This window comes from Exophiala aquamarina, assembly GCF_000709125.1.
Source record: "Exophiala aquamarina CBS 119918 chromosome Unknown aczIA-supercont1.2, whole genome shotgun sequence".
In the NCBI taxonomy this organism is placed as follows: Eukaryota; Fungi; Ascomycota; class Eurotiomycetes; order Chaetothyriales; family Herpotrichiellaceae; genus Exophiala; species Exophiala aquamarina.
Genome location: NW_013550586.1, coordinates 240,111 through 255,412, shown reverse-complemented (window position 1 = coordinate 255,412; position 15,302 = coordinate 240,111). Strand labels below are relative to the sequence as shown.

Below are 15,302 nucleotides of genomic sequence, written 5' to 3'. Positions count from 1 at the left end.
GACGTAATTATAGTTTTCCGTGATTACTCAATTGGGTGTATGCGAAGGCGATTTCGGTGTTCTCGGCCACTGTATGGGTACAATCATGGTCACTGACATTCAAAGTTGTTTGTCCTATCCAGTGCATCCCAGCCAAAATTGCTCCTTTGCATCATTGGGTTGTTCAAAGGACCCGCATAGTGCCCCTGACAGCTGACAGCCTGGTAGATTATTAGGTGAATCCACGAAGTGGACTCTGGCGGATTAGTAGCAAAGGATATCAACAGGTGGAATTTCCAGAACTGGAAATCCGGCACCGAATATTTGAATGTGTGAGGAATGGCAGTCGAACAGGGCTTTTACCCTGTCGTCAATCATATTAAAGTGTGCTAGCAGCCTGGCAAGGGTCCGAAAGATTGACTACATCTCGTTCTCACCATATCGAAGCTTTTCAGTCTCACTTCGCGACCACTCCATTCTTTCCTGATTGCAAGCATGACTCCATACTCAGTTCCCCTTGAAGCTAAAAAGGTTCTCACGCAAGGCCTTCTGCACCATCCACATCAAGAACTACCAATTGAATGTCTCGAGCTTGTGGACAAGATCAGATTCACTGGTCGGGATCAGCCATCAATGGCGATCAACTGGCGTTTGGCAGAAAGTGTCTCGGCACTCAAAGGGCTAGAAGCAGTCCTCCTTAATATCCTGTTGGGACGAAAATACGGCCTTCCTCCTGTAGAGATAACGATTGACACTGACCATGCACAACTATTCGTGATGTCATTTTTCCTATTGGAGATCAATCCTGACCCGGCAGATGGACCTATCCGTACAACTGAGCTTCGTGAGTTGAATGCCGCCCACTCGAAGCACTTCCCAAGCTGGGACCTTCATCACTAAGTGTCATCACATTATCGCAAGTCTGTGACAAATATTTACAAAGCTCGAGACGGAAGATTCTACCATTTGCATGCCAGCTTGAATCCAGATCCATGTCTGCAAGCCTTGAGCTTGCCATGGGACATGCCTGAGTTCAAAGCCGTTGAGGACTCATGGACACCTTTTGTTTCCAAAATAGCCGAAAAAGATGCTGCTGAGTGGGATTATATCCTTGCAGAAGATTTCAAACAGGCCGGAACTATATGTCATTCACCAGAAGAGTACGCGGAAACTGCACAAGGAAAGTCACATGCAGAAACTGGGCTGTACACTATTTACCCCCATCCGGATCATGCATTAAAACCTGGTTGGTGGCCAGACGTTGATGCAACTCCTGTGAGGCGCCCATTAGCTGGCCTCAAGGTTGTGGATTTGACGAGAATTGTGGCTGGGCCATCCATTGCTCGAGGTCTTGCTGAGCTGGGTGCCAGTGTCATGCGCGTCACCGGGCCACATGTTGCTGACTTTTCCGGTCTCCATCCTGACCTGAATTGGGGGAAGTGGAACTGTCATCTGGACCTGAGAAAGGAGGAAGACAGGACAAAACTCAAGACCCTCCTTTCAGACGCCGACGTGGTGGTTAATGGCTACCGGCCTGGCGTGCTGGATAAGTATGAAGCAGATTTTGAGAGCGTGTTCAACTTAGGCAAGGAGCGTGGTCGCGGTTTCATCTATGTGCGTGAAAACTGCTTCGGTTGGAATGGTCCCTGGGCACATCGGAGTGGTTGGCAACCAATAAGTGACGCATGCACCGGTGTTTCGATGGGATTTGGCAGGGCTATGGGCAACAACGAAGCGGTGACTCCGGTCCTCCCAAACTCTGACTATTGCGTAGGTATTGCTGGGACCTGCGCCGTTCTCCAGACATTGGTGCTACGGTCTGAACAGGGGGGTTCTTATTTGGTCAACCTAGCTATGAATTATTATAACCGTTGGTTGACCGACAAGGTCGGGGAGTATCCAAGGGATGTATGGGAAGATCTCTGGACTCGCAACGGGCGTGAGGTGTTTCGGCACTACCACAGCATGAATTACACCGCACCTCGGTACATGGAAATGTTCAGAAAACAGGGTATGTTCAACCTCGACTTCTTCGAGCTCCGACAGTCCAAGGCACTGGGGTTGCAGTTCCGCGTTCCAAAGCCTGTGCTACAGTTCCCACCAGGTACGGTAGAGCCATCGTATAACGTAGGCACCAGAGGGAACGGGGGTTGATCAGCCATATTGGCCAGAAGACCTGAGCACAGAAGTGGTGAAATAGTTCGCCCCGGCGCGAGTTTGTGCCTTATAATATCCAGTTCTCAGAACCCTTAAAATACCTTTATCCCTACTGCAGTCTGAGTAATATGCAACAAATAGTAAGCACAATCACATGCGTAGTCCAGCGAGACCCTGTTTGAACCTTGATGGAGGAAAATCGCAGCCCGTTCGATTAGAAAATAAGCGTCTACATAGCTACATTTTTATCATGATAAAGCCCTGCCTCTGATGCTAACAAACACCTTGACAGATATAGCAATCCGGCGCTGAACATCAATCCTAGCGCGTCATGGGTCCCAGGGATGGGGTAACATTCACGCCCGAGGCTAGCCGGCCAGAGGCGCACCAGCCGGAGAACACTTGATGCCAAATTTTGGTTGATCTTTTGCTTGAGAGGAAGATACACTCATCATCAAATGATTGAACTTTCAGGAAGAGCTCAAAGAGTATACTACCTGGAAGAATTTCGAGCCAGTTTTTAGCCACCGCAAACGCAAGATGACTGCAGACGCTAATCTGCAGGCCATGTGCGGTCGAATTCAGCAAAACTACTCCGCATGCGACGTGCGTGATATCCACACCTTGTCCGTATCTGTTAACCAGGACTAAATATATTGTGATTCAGGTCTCAGACGCGCTGTTAAAACTCAAGGCGCCGAACTCTGGTGTCATCGATCCTGACATAGGTACTATACATAGCTTGCCTGGTGTCCCACGGTAGATTCGCGACATGGTATTACCTTGAAGGCTAATGTTTTCCTATGGGATGGTCTATCTAGCGTCAATTCGGCAGAACAGCCGTCCTGGCATGCGACTTGTCGCACCCCTCCATACCATCCGCTATGAGCGGAAAGCTCACATTCCGCCTTACGCAGACCGAGATGGTGCTATGACGACCAAGTTCGAATCGAATATCCCAAAGGGCACGAACTGGACTGATCTTCCAGACCCTGGTGCAGTCGTGCTGGTCCAGGCGCCGGAGGGGCCGCTCTCGGTGGCCCTGATTGGCGACATCATGGTGACGCGATTGAAGCTGCGAGGTGTTCGTGGAATCGTGGTGGATGGGCGGATTCGTGACGCAGAGTCTTGCGCTTCGTGCTGTGAAGATGGGAAATTCCAGGTTTGGTCGAATGGTTTCTCCGCGGCGGCACCGTCGCTGAATGTCGTGCCTTGGGCCGTTGATGTTCCTCTTCAGTTTGGGCCCCTCTCTGTCAGGCCTGGAGATATCTTGTGCGCAGACGAAGGAGATCGCGCTGTCGTTGTAATCCCACGGGATCTTTTGCAGAACGTGCTCGATCTCCTACCAAAGTTGAAGGATGCCAGTGATAATGTCCTGGAGGATGTGAGGAATGGTCTGACTTTGCCGGATGCTGTCAAACGGCATCCCAATTTTTATAGCAACTATTAGTAGAACTTGGAGCAACTGGGCCAATAGTGACCGGTTACCATCATGGCGGCTGTGGTCCGGCTTCGTTGTGAAGCAATGCTCCAAGAATGGCGGCAAATCTTCGAGCTATTTCCCAATGTCCGATCCTTCTCAGCAGATCAGTGAGACCACAAAGGGCTGCGTTGATTTCCATGGCACTGGGTCGTCCATGCTTGTATCCGTTTGCTTGAAACAACAGTGCGGCAGGGTTGACTCCGACAAGTTTGAATTCAGGGTAATCGAGATTGTCGGGAATAATAGTCCTCTCTCCGTCTGCTCGGATCCCGAACCTCGTGTAGCAGAACCAGGCGATACCAGCCCGAAACATGGCTCTCGGAACATGGATGGCAGGTTCAAAGCCGAGGGGCAGATTTTCGAGTTTTTTCTGAATGATAGTGCCATGAATGACACACCTTTGCGCTTGCTTTGAGTTCGCCCATGCTGTCACCGCGACTTGATCTGCGTTGGATAATGTTCCTCCGTCGCGGCCGATGGCTCTCTCCAGAAGGTCGAAATCTGCACAGATGGACATATATGCCGAATGCCAAAGGATGGTCATGTCCATGGAATCGGATTCCCAGGGAGCTGCACCTTGCAAGAATCTCGCGTGAAATGTGGTGAGAAGATTCGATATTGCATCCAGTTTCGTGGATGAGTGTGCACTGACTCGGTTCTCAATGATATTTACGCAGATCCCCTGAAGAACAGTGTAAGCTGTGAAATAGCTGTTGTTGGGCATGGCCAAGATGTCAAAATCCATATTCGCGTCAATAGAGGCAGGAGTGAGATCATTATTATTGAAATTAGTCGGGTCGTTGAGATATGATATTCGCCATTCTTCCGCCTTGCTGGTCATGAAAGTCTGCTGAGAGGCTGCGATTGGCAATTGCCGCGAGTTGTGTCTGAGGAATGGTTCATGATGAAAGATGCTTGCTAGCTCAGCATCATGGATATGCACGGCAAGAGCTATGCGGATTAGTTCTTCGTTCTTCGCCCAAGCACGCCATTGCAAATCGAGGTCATTCGGCGAAAGATTCAAGTCCAGATCTCGCAATTTCTTCGTCTTGAAGGACCCCAGCCGCCGCGCCCAAGATATGAGAGTGCCGTTGAAAGTATCGACAATAGCTAGATGTTTGGGCTCTCCAGACAGCAACCCAAAAGTCTGTCCTATGATGGCCGTTTGAATAAGCGAGATTTTCTCATCCGTGCCTCGACTGATGAGTCTGTCCCAGTTCGCAAGTACGGCCTTGTGCAGTCGTTCGAAGATCTGTACTCCTTGCCGTATTGCATGCACCGAGCCAGTGAAGAGGCTGCCGACAGAGCATATTGATAACAAAACCATAGACTTCGCCTTCGACGGACGAAACGTAGGCGCATGAACGACGGGAAAGACTGGATGAAACCTCGAAAAGTAAGATCTGACGCACAGGTTCAAAAAATCCGCTGAGGGTAACGTTTGGTCGTGTGGGGCGCGGATCAGCAGGCTTTGATGGAGGGTCTGACGATACGAGTCATCCACCTCAACTTGCGATGCTGGGGGCGTAGCAGGCCCTGAGGTAGGTATGTCTTCCTGTTGTTCAATCCCTGGCGTGAACCACAGGTGTTTCATGCTTGGTGCAGACTTTACATTGTAGTTTCCACTAGCGCTCATGGTGGCATACGGACTTTCATGCCAGCCCGGCTTCAGTTCGGCCATAGTGGTGACCAGCGGGGTATCAAGCATGCCAGCATGGAAATCACCATCGACTAGCCACGAAGGGTAGTTGGACTCGAAGTCGAAATTGAACGCATCGAGGGGAACCTCGAAATTCGTACTAATGTCGCTGGCTGAGAATTCGGCTGGAAATACAGATTTGGAAGCATCAGGATCACTTTGCATATGCTGAAAGTTCGACGTATCGGCCGTGAAAGCAAGGGAACCCAAATCTAGGCTCGCGTTGGCATGAGGAACAGACTGAATGTTGTCTTGACCAGGTGTTGGGACATTGATGGCACTCAGTGTCATGTTAGGCGTTGGGACAGGCGTCTGCTGGATCTCTGACTCCTCCGAGCCGTTGGAATAATCCTTCACATCTGATGCGCCGATCGATGCATTTTCTAAATGGTCCTTCTGGTGACGAAGCAGTGTATCGCTGCGCAAGACAGCATTAGACTTTGAATGGCGAAACTCCGCGTTCTCACTTACTGACGCCCATAGTGCTTCCCACATATACTGCACTTGAATGGCTTTTCTTTTGTATGGGACCTGATGTGTCTCTCTAGATGGTCGGTTTTGGCAAAGGTACGTCCGCATGTCATGCACTGGCGAACTTTACTCCCTCGGCGGCCTCGTGCTGGTGCTTTAGACCCGGCCTCGGTCTCATTAGCATGCATTACAGTTGCTGAATGATGGTAGGGAGTAAGTAGGCACGTTTTAAATCATCAAAACCTCTTTCTTTTCGTTCTGGAGGCAGAGACATGTAAGGTGAAGAATTGAGCTAAGCACGAGAGTATTCATAAGTGTGGGGAAGGGAAAAGGAAGTCCCAAAATCTGGGGTGGTGCGGCATAAACCCAAGCTTCGGCACTGGAGGACGCCTATCCTCAGACGTATTCTTTCAACTAGGGTCTCTTGTGGTTACTAAAACTCGCCAGCTAATGCGATCCGGGGAATTGGTAATTGGTTACTCGGCGTTGATAGGGATCAACGACTATTTAGCTTTGCCTCGGGCTCGTGCAAAGCCGGCTTACATATCCAGACCTGACCTCTAACCATTCAACTACTGGGATCTCAGATGAAGGATTCTCTCCTTAGAGGCCACTAAGTTGCGAGTGAATTGATCACATTCCATGTTGCAAAAAGGGTCAATCGAAAGATGATTCTGGTGGATTGGTAGATGTGTTTTCTTGACCCTGCCCAGGTCCATTCGCGCGCCGGCGACAAGGCACTCGCGGTGCCCATTTTGTTGATCACTTCCTCTCGTATTTTGGTCCTGGGGACTTCAGGTTCGGTTGACAGATCAAAATATGGACCAGAGGATACTAATTAGCTATTTAGTCGCTTTGCAACCTAGATGACAACTGCATAGGACAGGGACAAAAGCTATGCAATGAATCTTGATTGTGGCTGGCACAGCTGCCCAAAGATCTTGAGGTCCCACATTGACATGTTGACCTGCCCATGCTCCAGCTTGAGGTCCCACAGGATGGCCAAACGTCCCGTTTCAAACTGAGCCTTGGTCTCGAGCATGGCCGAGGGGCCCCTCACGCCTCGAGTCCTCACCTCCATGGCGTCTTCGGGTTTCCCCAGCCCTCCTTTGTCCCACACCTGTTTTTGCGCGTGCCCGGATTTTGGGAACTGAGGCGTCGGTCATAATTATTCCCCAGATTATGGCGGGATCCAATACCGGGAGGAGGTCGCATCTGAGTGGTATGTTTGCCACTCATATCCACCATCCAGGTGTCATGAAAAGAGAATTTGGGGTCTGCTCAAGCCCAGACTTATTAACCCACCGGCAGACGTTAAAGTGCAAGGAGTCTTTGACAATATTTTTTTCCCGGCAGAGACGAAGTAACCGAACATCATACCTGAAAAAGAGTTGAACCCATCTCAGACTCATCATGGCACAAGCAGTCGAAAACCAGATTGAAGAGACTGGAGTAATAATATGCGGCGGCGGCCCAACAGGAACGGTGCTATCTGCGTTACTTGGGTCGATGAACGTGCCGAATGTTGTGCTAGAGAAGGAGAAGGACATCACCACAGATCCTAGAGGCATTGCACTTGACGAAGATGGCATAAGAATCCTGCAATCAATCGGCATATATGATCGGATATATACCGAGATTGGAACCTGTACGTTGTCGATGATCATCACAGGTGAGATGTACTGATCAGTCCTCCAGGTATGGAGATATTCAATTTTGTTACAGGCAACACAGGTGATCTGTACAAGAAGCCGCTCGTTCAGATGGATTATTCGACCACCGAGGGCGGAACAGGTCATGTGGGATTTATTTGCCATAAACAACCTGCCATGGAGAAAGCAATTAGGGATAAACTTGACCGGACACCTCTTTCCCAACTTAGGCCAGAATCGACTCTGGTCAGTATCAATGAGACAGAAGCCTCAGTTGTTGCTGAGTACCAAGGGGCGGATGGCCACATACGCAAATTGAAAGCTCCTTTTTTGGTCGGCGCCGATGGCAAAACCGGGTTTGTGCGAAAGAGGTATCTTGAAGACCGGGGGATTGTCCTAGAGCGTTGCGAAGGGTTAGTATCATATCTCACCCCCTCCCATAAGTTATTATCAGCTAACAATGAATTTAGGTCAACATACGAGGAGACTTGGGTAGCTCTCAACTGGAAGATCACCATACCGACTGAAAAGACGCATCCCGATTTTCCCTTGTGGCGGTTGGGATATACGCCGGAGCAAGTATACGACCTGTTCTTTCCGAAGCAATTTAGGTTTTTGTGCAACCCCAAAAGACCCTCGGTCTGCGGCAGATTTGGTCTTATGAAAGATCAACTCTGGAGATTCGAATTTGTGGTTCAGAAGCGGGAAGATCCTAATCAGATGGCAACGTGGGAGGAGACAAGCAAGATAATATTCCCTTACATCACCCACCCTGGAAGTCGATACGGTCTCGATCATCCAATTCGATTTCCTGAAGACTGTATCGATACTCTAAGGTCAAGACCATTTTCGTTTGTTGCCAGATCTTGCAACAGGTGGTCTCGCGGTAGAGTAGTCTTGGCAGGAGATGCTGCACACGTTTTCCCTCCCTTTGGTGAGTCTCAATATGGTGTTGTAGATTCACGAAGGCTGCTAACTTCTCCCTAGGAGGACAAGGAATTGCCTCCGGCTTCCGAGATGCTCTGGCATTATCATGGAGGCTTGCTCTTCTCCATCGCAAGCCAGAAGCCGATCACGACCAACTTTTTACTGCATGGTACATGGAACGGAAACAACAGCTTGAAAAGTCACTCGCGGCCACAATTGTCAACGGTGAATACGTGACAGAATCCGATCCTGTCAAGGTCTTCATACGCGAATGGTACATGTGGGCGGTGCAACTTGTCCCTAGTTGGAGGCGGGAAATCCAAAAGGGTCCCCGAGCGGCAGGAATGACCAGATATCGATACGAGAATGGCTTTCCATTCATTCGGAACATGCATGGAGGGATCAACCTGCCTCAGGTATACGCGTGCGATCTGAAAACGAGACAATTGTCATTTACGGACGATCTGCTGTTCTCCCCCTGGAAGAAGGGGCTCTTCCAGCTGCTCATCCTGCCAGACAGCATCGAGGAACTCGAGGAACTCAAAGATGACCTTGGAGATATTGACGCTATCTCCAATGGCTTTGTCCGTGCGGATGAAGCAACTGTGATCATCCAGTCAACTGATTCACGATTATCACTAGATGGACGGCAATACGATCAGATTGTGACGCGACTTGCAACAGCTGACGAATTTGCTGCTGATCCCCTATTGTGTAAGAACCGGCCACCACCGATTGGTTATGATGAATGGCGGCTAGGAAGGGAAGTCAAGAACAAGAAGTTTGTGGTGCTTCGTTTTGACCGGTTTACCTTCGCTGTGTGTGATACGAGTGCCCAGCTGAAAGAGGCGGTCGGTCGAATCGAAAGGGTCTTGCATCTTAAGGCTTCGCTGTAGGCAGAGTGGAAACCAACGATACCTACCGCTCTCTTCGAATTGATGTATGTAAACCTTAGCGATGCCGGGTCCTTGCTGGGAGGTCGGCTTGACATATTGCCCCTTAACTCTCCCGCCTGAGTGTTCTTTCAAATAGGTTTGAGGAGTACCCATAATGATTAAATACTCGCGCGCTGGTTTAAGCCATCTTCTAAGTCTCAGAATACTCATCATGCAAGGAAGGAGTGATGATCAAAACCAACGTCTGCATGCGATGTGTAGAACAAGGGCCTTGACCCGGCTCCGGCTACCCCCGAATCACGGGGGAACGTAAGTAGCCCAGCAGCCTTCACACCGTCTCCATTTTAGCAACAAGGGCGACCATGAATCATCACGAGTATGTAGTAGGCTCAGTATTTCGTTGGTTGTAACTTGTGAGCAGTTCTCGCAGTTGACTCACGAACGCTGAGCTCATCGTCGGTTGATTGTGGGAGGCAATGCCAATCAGGCGGCCATAAGGAGTAGACCGATGAGTAGCCACTGCTGATCTCACCCATGGCACGTTCCGAAAAAGCACAGAAAGACCGAGGTGGGATTCCTCGTATTTCAGCGCTTCATGCATCGTCTCAACAACCTGTCGGCCTCTGATATCCGATTTCCCGCTCCAGCCCAACAGAATCTGCATACTTTGCCCTATCCTAACGAGGGGATTTGCACATTCCGATCTCAGTCAAATGCTGGAGCGCTGCATCGAGAATTGAGGCCGGATGAGGCTGCTCGAAGATTTTTCCAGAAAGCGGTCAACGTTCAATTCTCATGACGAGGGCAGCTTTAGTCGTTAGTCTTTGTCATTCCCTCGATCTCGTCTCAACCTTGGGGGTATCTCCCACTCATCAGGCCAGAAACTCACATGATGCTGACGGGGTATCAGTGAGTCGACCATGACTGCAGATTACCTTGGGGAGCTCGCAAAGTCTTGACAAATTTCTGGGATAGCTAGCGGATCAACCAGGGTGCTTACCATAGCCGCAGATGTGTGACCTTATCAAAGACAATCGCGCAACAATCATTTGCCAGTTTCTGAGCAATAACTTAAAATCATGCGGCAGTGGGAGCCACCACGCGTTCTATCCGACAATAGTGTTCCATTTCCATGGAATCACTTCTTGAGCTAATGCAAAGATGGTAAGTGTTATGCGCTTATCGTGTTACAACCTAGCCAGGCCCGGGCGATCAGCCTTGTCCTTCGGTACTATTGACTGTGTCATATTTGCCCTTCGTGTCGTGGGCTTGCTGGGCCTGCGCTTCGGAATTCCTTATTAGCCAGCCACCACAGCTCGACAATATAATTACAGCCCCTCCACCGCCATCTGCTGCCTCGTCAATCTGGATTCCCTTCTAACTAATTCTGTGAAACCGCTATCATACAATTATAGATGCATGGTCATGGTTGCTCTATCCATATTATGACCATAGACAAACCACAACAAATGTTGGAACTCCTAGATCTCCCATTAGAAGTTCGGCTGCAGATATGGTCATATATCGTCGGTCCGCAAACCATCTACCCATGTGGATGCGCCTCCAAAGCAATGCAGTGTACCATACACAGACTTGGTAACTGCTGCCAGAACATTTCCGTATATCGATTCTGCGACAATCGCATCCTTAGAGTGAGCCGTCAGATATTCAGCGAGGTGGCTCCTCTTGTCCGACAGGGCGAGAAAAGAAGAACCTTTGCCCTCTGCAACAACTTGTGTCTGGACAACTTCTTCATGAGTCTGCAGGAGCAAGATTGGACTTCGGTGAAACATCTGAGGGTTGACCTGTTTGTTGGCATTGGTACGTCGGGCCAGGATGATTGGTTTTTGTGTCAGAGCGAGAGGTGGGCCAAGCGCTATGTGATGGGCGTGCTCCAAAAGTATGATGGAGGACGGAATATGCTTGTTGTTCCGGCTGATAAAGTTCAGCAAGACAAGAGCGGGCGACGAAGTCTGACCGTCGATGTGCATCTGGAATAGCGATGTTCGCAAATCTGTGATTAGTTAGGGTCCGGAAGCAAGGGAGACTTCATCCTTCTTGCCCACGGGTTTGCAGTTATGGTTTTTGTGGCGTTCTCCATCGGACCGGGTGGATGGACGGCTTTTGTTTGGAGCGTAACGACTTCTGTGTTGGATTTGACAGTAGACTTTCTAGATGTAGACGTTGGCGACCAAGAAAATCCAGACAAGTTTGATCGAAACCTGTTGCCCGGAATCCACCACTTATATTACGGGCGACTTTGTGCCTGTAGCCGCAACCCGAAAGTAACTGGTAGAACATCACACAACTTTGCCTGGCATATATACCTATGATAGGTAGGTACTGAAAACTCTAGGGTTAGTACCAGCCTATAAATTAAGCACTGATGACTAGGCGAGCCCCGAGAGTGCCAAAAGCTCTGATGCTGCACAACAATTACAAGAATCAACAAACCTTTGTACTGCTTCAGGCAGGTCGATATCAAACCCTGGCTGGTGATTCGCCTTGTGCTTGAGTCAGAGTCGTCTTAGAAAATGTTTAGTCTATCGACTCGTGTTGGGTGTGATCCTTTAGATTCCAGAAAGACGAGAAACTGAAGGTATTGGAATGGGAAGTGAACAAGGCCGTGGTGAGGCGACCTGTCTAGATAAGGGGAAGTCATATCGGTCCTTATAACGATTTTGCTGAATAATGTACAAGACTCTTGAAGGACATCTATTGAATTTGTTCGATGGTCCAAAAGGGCAAGTACCTCATAGTCTCATATTTGGAGGTTCGCTTAGCATAAGATGTGATCACCCAGTATTAGCTAACTACGGTGATACAAGCCCTCGTGGGGAACAATTAGAATAGTTGAGGTGGAAATGTCTTGGATACAGATGCAGGCAGTGTTTGTTAGGCTGAATCGAGACAGGACACGTTTGAAATATCCTACCTAAATTGTCGGGACGGACAGGAAGTTATGTAAATGCGAATACTGAAAAGGAGAAGCGTCTTGTCTACTTACGCCACCGTATCTCACTACGGCAGAGTATATCAGCATGTATCCCCATGTCTTGGCAGCCAAGGCTTCAAACCCGAATACGAAAAGTGCGCCACACATTGATTGCTTCGACATAGTGCTTTTGACCACTGCGACTCCAACCTTCAACACTGGAATTGTTGTTGCCTGAGATCGTACCCGATAGGATTTACACTGATGTGGCTGTGTATCTACTCTATCAGCGATATCAAGGCTGATAGCATATGAAGCACCACTTTCTCGCGCCTAGTAGTGACGAGTTAGCAACTTGAGATGTATGCAGATCCAGCCCCATGCCTCCGAATACGGTTCTTACTGCTTCTCCTATCCTGGGAAATGTTCCACCTGCAGTGACTTGGGGCTGTTTTATCAACATGTTTCTATATAACATGATATTCACACACAGATCTGTCGACGAAAGGCATCATTGGATGTCAATACGGGATTCCCCCAATTAGGCAATACGAGGTAATCGTTTTCCCATTTTGGTATCCACGCATTCAAGCCTCTGCTGGCGGGGCGTTCCCGTGGCCCTCTTGTATTCTTGCTGCCTGGCCTGTATGCATGGGACAACCCGAATCTCCACAATACCAGTTACAGCTTCAAATTAATCTTGGAAAGGGTGAAAATCGCGATTAACAGGAGCAAAGTCTGCCCTACTCAAAGGCTGGACTTATGTCCTTGGCGACAGTGACTTCGCTGGAAGCACCCAGCTGGGTCTAACATTCGCGGGCTGATTGCTGGCGAACCCGAATACGTTCGCTTACCGGATTGAGACCAAAGACCTTCGATACTGGAGAACGAAACATCCTTCTGCCCAGTGCATCCTCTTGTGCATTGTACAATCGTTCAAACGTCTGCAAATCTTTATTATTCTTGGGTCACTCCATCAAAATGGCGAGATCCGCTTTGTTCAGACATATATATAGACCTTCAAAGCCTCCCGAATTGTTTGTTCTCAATGTGAAGAACATTCTTAGCACCATTCAGCGCTTTGAACATTCGCTGCCTTTGTCTGCGCGGGGCTTTTTGTGTGTGGCAGCTGTTTTATCTTGTTGAAACTCTTCACGTCCCTGCTAGATACTCGTCTAGCTTATACCATTGATCAATACTACCATACACATTGCTGCTTTACTAGGCCAACCAGGCATCATCATTTGGACCGTCAACGTCCTTATACGAAGCATCATATCGCCAACGCTGCTCATCCCCATTCTCTTCGACCGACTCGACCTTTATACTGCGCTATCTCGCATCCCATCAAAGCTCGAGTGCCACTTTCCCAAGCCTAAAATGGCCTCAGACACCGAAGAGCTCAACCTCTACTTCTACAATCCGTCCACTGCAGTTGCAATCGTTTTCTCTGCGCTATACTTTTTCCTAACACTCTACCACTTCCACATCTCTATACTATACGCACGCAGACAACCGATCAAGCACAGATACACGATACCACTGTTCGTCGCAGCCTTGATCTCCACAGCCGGCTGGAGCGTGCGCATCGCCAGCATCAAAAACAAGCAGTCAATCCCTCTGTATGCCACCTCCGCCTCTTACATCGTCATCAGCCCCATATTCGTTTGCGCTACATTGTATCTTCTCCTGACTCGCCTCATTCGCTCCAGCCTACCCGAGGGACCAGCGCAGCAAGTGCTCTTCCGTATCCCTCCTCGCTGGCTCGGTCGCATCTTCATCACTTCCGACATCTTCAGCTTCCTGACTCAGTGCTCCGGGTCTGGGATCGCGAGCTCGGGAAACTGGGAGGGTAACTTGAAGGAGGTCGGCACCAATGTCCTCCTGGTCGGTCTGGCACTGCAACTGGCGACGTTTAGCACGTTTCTCCTCGTTCTCGGGCGCGTTGTAGTAAGAGTCAAGCGCTCCTACGACTCTGGCTTCAATCCGTGTGTGAAAAAGGTGATACTCGGTGTTTGGATTGCCGGATTTTTCGTGCAGGTAAGTGAATTATTGGATGCATTGTGCGATACGCTTGTAATGCCCCTCATGTAACTAACAAAATTCATTCTACCAGGTACGATCGATATACCGAGTCGTCGAATTTGGGCTTGGAATCGACGGCTATCCTTTCCGCAATGAATGGTGCCTCTATGTCCTCGAAGCCGCACCGATGTTCATCGCAATCGCCGTTCTGGGATGGTATTCTCCTGTCAAATGGATGCAACAAAAGTCGCGAACGGACTTCTCTCTGAAAGAAGTGCAGAAAAATGGAAACGCAGGCACTGCCGCGAATGGAGGCGTCGTCTAATTCTACAGACTGGCGGATATGGAAAAGGCCGTGGAGATGTGGAGCAATGAGATGGCGTTTTGGCTACATACAGTACATTTCCAAACCACTGGATTTACCTTTGCTTTTCTTGAAGACGCCAACTGGGGTCAATTTGGGGAGTCGGGAGAATTGATTTTGACGACAAACACTTGAGGAGTATATGCAGCAGAGCACTGGCCCAAGTGTACAGGATGGGGGAAATACTGAGATCGGTCGTTTTATTCTAAGGCGTTGATACCAAGCATGTGCTCAACCTATCTCAATATTTGTCTACCTCGCGTGCTCTTTTGGGTGGAACTCAAGCTCTTATCCCGACTCGCTCGCGTACTCTTGTTTTCCGACGTTCTGGCTTAGATTTTCCCGAGGGTCATTCTTACACAAAAAGACGGGAGAAGGCGAAAGGCTATAGAAACAGGGGGTCGTTTTCAAATTTCATTATTCATATTCTATCAACTGAATGAGTTTGCCATATCGAGGGGAACTCCAATCCAAGCTGCAGAGGTGAGACACATACTCTCTCTCCCATGAGTGGGACTACCCTGGGTAAGTAGACTGGTAAAATACAATTGGTTTCATTTCAAGAAAGTTCATCAAGAGGAAAAGCAAAAGCAAGAACAGATCATTAAGAGATACAACATTCCCAACTTTTTTCTTCATCCTCAAAACCGCCGCCATCGACTTCCAAGGGGGTGCTGTGCGAGCAGATTTTGCCCGGGACAGCACAGCCCCCGA

General features: G+C 49.1%; 6 protein-coding genes across 6 annotated transcripts; 4 read left to right on the top strand and 2 right to left on the bottom strand.

Moving 5' to 3' along the window:
* Window positions 1–474: 474 nt before the first annotated feature.
* A1O9_01947 (uncharacterized protein) lies at window positions 475–2,133 on the top strand (the record flags this gene model as incomplete). Its single annotated transcript, XM_013407523.1, has 2 exons — window positions 475–823; window positions 923–2,133. The coding sequence occupies 2 exons, from the start codon at window positions 475–477 to the stop codon at window positions 2,131–2,133; spliced, it is 1,560 nt and encodes a 519-aa protein (XP_013262977.1).
* An 853-nt stretch (window positions 2,134–2,986) lies between these two features.
* Window positions 2,987–3,586, top strand: A1O9_01946 (uncharacterized protein; the record flags this gene model as incomplete). Its single annotated transcript, XM_013407522.1, has 1 exon — window positions 2,987–3,586. One exon carries the CDS (start codon window positions 2,987–2,989, stop codon window positions 3,584–3,586), a length of 600 nt encoding a protein of 199 aa, XP_013262976.1.
* A 40-nt stretch (window positions 3,587–3,626) lies between these two features.
* A1O9_01945 (uncharacterized protein) lies at window positions 3,627–5,897 on the bottom strand (the record flags this gene model as incomplete). The annotated part of the gene is made up of 1 exon (XM_013407521.1): window positions 3,627–5,897. One exon carries the CDS (start codon window positions 5,895–5,897, stop codon window positions 3,627–3,629), a length of 2,271 nt encoding a protein of 756 aa, XP_013262975.1.
* A 1,305-nt stretch (window positions 5,898–7,202) lies between these two features.
* On the top strand, window positions 7,203–9,264 carry A1O9_01944 (uncharacterized protein; the record flags this gene model as incomplete). The annotated part of the gene is made up of 4 exons (XM_013407520.1): window positions 7,203–7,437; window positions 7,488–7,854; window positions 7,912–8,375; window positions 8,429–9,264. The coding sequence occupies 4 exons, from the start codon at window positions 7,203–7,205 to the stop codon at window positions 9,262–9,264; spliced, it is 1,902 nt and encodes a 633-aa protein (XP_013262974.1).
* Window positions 9,265–9,634: 370 nt separating this feature from the next.
* A1O9_01943 (uncharacterized protein) lies at window positions 9,635–11,255 on the bottom strand (the record flags this gene model as incomplete). Its single annotated transcript, XM_013407519.1, has 2 exons — window positions 9,635–9,887; window positions 10,852–11,255. 2 exons carry the CDS (start codon window positions 11,253–11,255, stop codon window positions 9,635–9,637), a joined length of 657 nt encoding a protein of 218 aa, XP_013262973.1.
* A 2,324-nt stretch (window positions 11,256–13,579) lies between these two features.
* Window positions 13,580–14,549, top strand: A1O9_01942 (uncharacterized protein; the record flags this gene model as incomplete). The annotated part of the gene is made up of 2 exons (XM_013407518.1): window positions 13,580–14,239; window positions 14,316–14,549. 2 exons carry the CDS (start codon window positions 13,580–13,582, stop codon window positions 14,547–14,549), a joined length of 894 nt encoding a protein of 297 aa, XP_013262972.1.
* Between the last annotated feature and the right edge of the window lie 753 nt (window positions 14,550–15,302).